The 5,996-nt window shown below is 38.0% G+C and overlaps 1 protein-coding gene across 1 annotated transcript in view; it reads right to left on the reverse strand.

Moving 5' to 3' along the window:
* LOC111484258 (pentatricopeptide repeat-containing protein At1g50270-like) overlaps positions 1-3,396 on the reverse strand; it is a 7,493-nt gene extending 4,097 nt beyond the window's left edge. The window contains exon 1 of the mRNA XM_023130786.1: positions 939-3,396. Within this exon, the coding sequence (XP_022986554.1) occupies positions 1,976-3,142 (1,167 nt within the window). The 5' untranslated portion in view covers positions 3,143-3,396 and the 3' untranslated portion in view covers positions 939-1,975. The remainder of the gene's footprint in view (positions 1-938) is intronic.
* Positions 3,397-5,996: the final 2,600 nt, after the last annotated feature.

Below are 5,996 nucleotides of genomic sequence, written 5' to 3' on the forward strand. Positions count from 1 at the left end.
AAAAAAAAAAAAAAAAAAAAAAAAAAAAAAAAAAAAAAAAAAAAAAAAAAAAAAAAAAAAAAAAAAAAAAAAAAAAAAAAGTCATCTCAGCAAGATTAACGGCTTACAGGCTCATCAAACCATCATGGAAAACGAATAGACTAATACTTCCTTTCATCTGTAAAGTGAAACTCGTGGATATTGGGCAGGAAGTCCCCCGTTAAGGCTAAGAATGCACAAAACAATTTGAACTTATAAAGTATAAGCTATGACAAGGAGGCCATCTCACAACTTAGATCAAGAAGCTTGTTAGAAGCATTAAGTATCACATCATGTAAACGTAGCAAAAATAAAGATTATACAACTATTACAGAATGGGGAACTCAAAGTTTAGGATCATCCTAGCCGTTCAGATTTATTCAGCCATTTAGAACTTGTGGGATAGAGAACATTAAATGAAAAATATATTCAATGACAAGTTGCATCGTGTTATCCTCTCTGTCAGCAGAAAAAAATGAGACCAATTGAGTCTAATCAATGACGCAAAAAATCTAAATAAGTAATGACTTAAAACATATTCCTGATAGGAAAACCACACCACTTCGAGAAGGGCACCAATTGAGAAACTAAAAATAAATGCTTCATTCAATTATTTGTTCAAACGAAAACGTCAACAAAGATGTGAAGCTCTTTCAAGCAGACATCATCGAGAAGCTATAAGCAATTCAGCATACTGAAGAAAGCAGTGATGCTAATGGATGAGATGGGGATCAGACTGAAGGGACCAGACATTTGCTAAGTCCAACGGTACAAACATTTGTTAGGAGTGCATATCATTCAGGATCTCAAAATGGACAAATACAACTACTATTAATGAAAGGGAAAAATTCAGCCTGACCCATGTTAAGGTGCTGCAAGCTGTATAAATTATCTAAAAACAAATTCATAAGTACCTGTACCTGGCCTGATATATAATCTTTGTTAGCACTGTTCTGTTTTTTTTTTCGCAGCGTCTTCTAACTGGCCCGGCATTGACGTAATATTCTCAGTTACTTTGTTGCATGGTAAAAGTTGAAATACAAAACTATAGATAGCAAGGTGTGTTGAAGATTGTTGGGAGGGAGTCCCACATTGGCTAATTTAGGGAAGGATCATGAGTTTATAAGTAAGGAATACATCTCCATTGGTATGAGGCCTTTTGGGGAAGCCCAAAGCAAAGTCACGAGAGCTTATGCTCAAAGTGGACAATATCATATCATTGTGGAGATTCGTAGTTCCTAACAAGAGGTATATGGCGAGGACAGGGAGAGGAGAGCCAAGGCCACCAGGTAATTTGATGATTGAATTGGCAAAATGCCAAGATTACGTGCTTTACGAGGAAGAAGGGAGGGTATGTGTTTGACTAGCAAGTTAACATGACTGGGAAGCATCTTTGTACATATGGGAACTAAGGAAGTTACAAAAAATATAAAGCAGATGGTGGCGGCAGCGAGAGTTATACACTGAACTAGGTAGAGGGAGATCCGAGATCTCATGAATAATCTGAGAACTTGTAATTTCACCCTCTTATTTTGCTCACTAAAGTTGAGAACTCTCTGTGTTATATAGCATGACAATTGAGCAGTGATGCTGGATAACAATGATACAAGCTACTCTCTAAGGCTCAATGAAACAATTTTCATCATAGCACCTCACAAGAAACCATTTCCCATAAAACAAAGTTACTGGAAAAAATCGTCAAATCCTCCTCCGATTCCTTATTATAACGTTTTTCTGACCAATTCTCATGGCTTTAGGAATGGGCACCTAAGCTAAGGCCTAATTGAATTTCTTTTTTCACTGGGGGTTCGTTTTCAATAAGCAATCAATCTTGAACTAGCTTCTTTACGAACTGGCTTGACCTAGCCCAAATATCCAAGCGGGCCCAATGAGAAGAGACCCCCTACACTCTCTCTCAGAGCAGTTTAACATTTACGTAAGGTTATTTGAGAAATGCTCAACTTGTGGTCTCTATCCAGCTACATCCAACACCTTTATGCAGCCCTTCCCTTCTCACAAATTCCCTCAAATGCTCTATCTCATTCCACAAGCCAAAACCAGAATACAGATTTGATAGCATAACGAATATCCCAGCGTTCGTAGGATCCAATTCAAGTGCCCTACGAGCTGCCAAATTACCCAACTTAATATTTCCATGTTCCAAGCAAGCTCGGAGTAAAGCACCCCATAGAGGTACATTGTAATCGCTACTTTTCATACCACTTACAAGCTTCCATGCTTTTTCCAATTCCCCAGATCTACAGAGCAAGTCAACCAAACAACTATAGTGCTCTTGACCAGGTTCCAACCCAAAAACACTCTGCATGGAGTCAAAATATTTGACTCCAAGATTCACCTGACCAGTGTGACCACAAGCTGATATCACTGTCACAAAAGCCACCCTATCTGGTTTGATCCCTTCCATCAACATCTGGTTGTACAATTCAATTACTCTTATGTAACATCCGTTTCTACCATATGCACTAAGCATAGAAGTCCACATTATAATATCCCTTTTCCCATCTTCTTTTTGTCCAAGTCCTGCGAAAACGAACACATTCCATGCTTTTTCCACCATGCCACTCTTCCCATACATTTCAATTAATGTGCTTTGAAGATGAACATCACTCGAAATATCATAAACCGTTCGTAGTAGATAAGCATGCACTTGCTTACCTAAAGCAATTGCAGATAAACCAGTGCACGCACGTAAAGAAGCTGATAGAGTGAACCGGTCATACTTCAAATCCAAAACGTGCATCTTCCGTAGCAATTCAAGTCCATCAAACCACATGCTAGCGTCGCCATATCCAGCCAATAATGCATTTGCGCACACCGTATTCTTCACAGGAATTTCATCGAACACTTTAACTGCATCATTAATCAGCGAATTTTTTGCATACATGTCGACAATCGCACTCCCCACAAAAACACTACATAACCAACCTGATTTCCCCACGAAGGCGTGCATCTGTTTTCCATACACCACATTCTGAACAAGAGAACAAGCACTCAAAGAGCTGCAAAGGGCATACGTATCGATAGGAACCCCATTGGAATGCATGAAAGACAACGCCATTAACGAAAAATCTGGAAACCCATGTCGATAAAAGTCAGAAATCATTACGTTAAAGGTTAAAGAACTTCTGGGGATTATGCATTTGAAGAAGCTGCTTAAGCTTTGCGCATCAAAATTGGGGATGGTTTGGGAGTAGGATAGTATAAGCTTAGAGTGAAGATCTGGGGAGGAAAATTGGAAGTGGGTTCTAAGCAGTTGGGCGTGAAGCTTCTTAATGGCTTTGAGATTTTGGATTTGAGGAGAATGGCGCAAAAAACTGGCGAAGGAATCGAGACTTCGTCTAATATGAAAATGGTGAGGGCTCGACATCGAAAGAATGGGAGGAAGCAACAGGCAGGAGGAGGGGCATTTGACAGTCTTTTGGTTTTATAGTACAGGGGTAGTTTCGTCATTGGAGCAATATCGTTATGACAGTTGAGAAGCTACAGTTTTGATCCATTTTGCAAGCGTGGACAAATTAAGCTTGCTGACGAGGATTTAATTTTCAATATTTTTAAATTAAGTTTATTCTAAATTAATAAAAATACATTTGATTTTTATAGCATAAGCATCTTTTAGGTAGCAAATTTAAACAATAACTTTCAAAATCATTAAATCAACCTACAACCATTTAATCACTTTTTTTTTTTTTTTTTTTTTTTTAAGATATTTGAGTTTAGGTTGAAGCCAAAAAAGAAGAACCAGAAGAAGCAAAGAGAGCCGAGATTTGCTTTCATGACAAAGAGTGATATCGATCATCTCGACGATGGGTATCGGTGGCGAAAGTACGGTCAAAAAGCCGTGAAGAACAGTCCTTACCCTAGGTTTGTCTTCTTCATATTTTCATAATAATATGATATTTTTTTACTTTGAATCATTATTCATGATGAAATCGTTATACTGATAAAACAGAAGCTATTACCGTTGTACTACGGTAGGGTGTGGTGTGAAGAAGAGAGTGGAGCGATTGTCCAACGACCAATCGACCGTCGTTACAACTTACGAAGGCCAACACACCCATCAAAGTCCGATAATTCCACGAGGTAGTATCAGAGTCCTACCGGAATCCAATCTCGACGTTACTTCCACCACCGGACTTTTATTTNCCCGGTTTTTCAATTAATGTTTCGAAATTTTTAAGTCTGGTTAAAAAATTATACTTCACCAAATCTCTTGGTTTAATATTTAGATTTGGAATGTCATTTAACTTCCAACAATTAGGGTTACACGGTGATTAGTCATTTCTATCTCTCGATGGAGGGCAAGGGAAGGGATATAACTCAACGGTAGAGTGTTGCCTTGACATGGCGGAAGTCATCGATTCGAGCTTGATTATCCCTAAACCCAATGTGAGTTTTTCTATTTTTACTTGCTCCCCTGCCGTGATCGAATGAGAATGGATAAGAGACTCGTGGGATTGACGTGAGGGGGTGGGGATGGCTATATTTCTGGGAGCGAACTCCAGACAATATAAAACGCATTGATACAAGTTATGCCTTGGAATGAAATCTTAAATAGGGTGGAAATCTCCATTTGAATGGAAAATAGGAAAGTGAGTAGGGAAAGATATCTCTGTTAGTCAAACGAAGCAAGGGACAAACATTATAACTAACTATATAATATTGAAATTTGAGTTTATAAAAGTTAGGTTGTTATGAAATATTATTGAATTAATTAAGATTTTTTTTAATAGAAATTAAATTAAAAAATAGAAATAATCATTAATTTTTTTTTAATATATATATATATATAGATGAAAAAAAAAAAAATCATGTATGGAACTCTATCTGCGAAAAAATAAATGGAAAATTTTGTGAAAATAAAAATTGAAATAGGAGACAAGAATGGATAAGGCTCCTCTGCACCGTGGACATCTCTATGTTCAATTCCTCTAAATTAAATGTGTAGACAAAACATTCATTATCAGATGACTTGCTCGTTGCTCCATCCTTAACATTGTTGATCCAAAGAACAAGTAACATAAATTTGGTTAAGAAAAAGATCAAAGGTACGGGAAAAAATCATGGAAAAGAAATCACAGTAACCTTTCAAGGCCTAGAAGTGACTTCAATGAAAGTATCTTCTCTACATGCAATAGTTAGGCTGCCAATTAGAAGACCAAAGCTAAATTCTTCAGCTTAAGAACTTTCTTAAGAATTTCTCCACACATAAACTGCAGAGAAGCCTTTGGGAACCTCCAAGAAGCTGAAATTGCCTTTCTTTCCCTCGAAATGCACCGTTTAAGAACTTTATTTCAGAATGACTGTGAGATCTCACATCGGTTGGAGAGGAGAACGAAACATTCTTTATAAGAGTGTGGAAACCTCTTCCTAGCAGACGCGTTTTAAAAACTTTGAGGGAAAGTCCGAAAGGGAAAGTCCAAAGAGGACAATATCTACTAGGTAGATTTTGGGTGTTATAAAGACACTTTGTAAACGATTCCCATGTCAGTTTTTTTTCGTTAATGAACAATGAACTGAAAGTGCAATGCAACCACAAGTTTATGTCCGTATTTATATTGATAAATTGGTGGAAAAGGAAGATATCAAAGTTCTGAGGCAATGGAGGAAGAAGCAGGTTGGGTTGGGGTCTGGTTAGAGCAGAGTTCACAAGGGTTTCACATGGCTCTGTCTTTCAACTTGCAGTTTGGGCTCAGGGCTGAGAGGGCATCAGTGTTCCATTTTGGTCCTGAACAGTGTCCTACAGAATCAGCCATTGGTCAATTTGAGGACCAGCAGAAGATTCGAAAGGGCTAGGTGGGTGAGAACCTTAAATTTAGGGGCACAGTTAGGAGGCTCTTGGTTATATGGAGGGTGGGGCGAGACCAAATATGTGAATGGTGTCCAAGGAAAGCAACTGGGAGTGGGTGCAAATTGAAAGCAAGCCAAAAAAGACAATTGTATGAGTTAACGTTTACATA

This window comes from Cucurbita maxima, unplaced genomic scaffold (assembly GCF_002738345.1).
Source record: "Cucurbita maxima cultivar Rimu unplaced genomic scaffold, Cmax_1.0 Cma_Scf00009, whole genome shotgun sequence".
Lineage (NCBI taxonomy): Eukaryota > Viridiplantae > Streptophyta > Magnoliopsida > Cucurbitales > Cucurbitaceae > Cucurbita > Cucurbita maxima.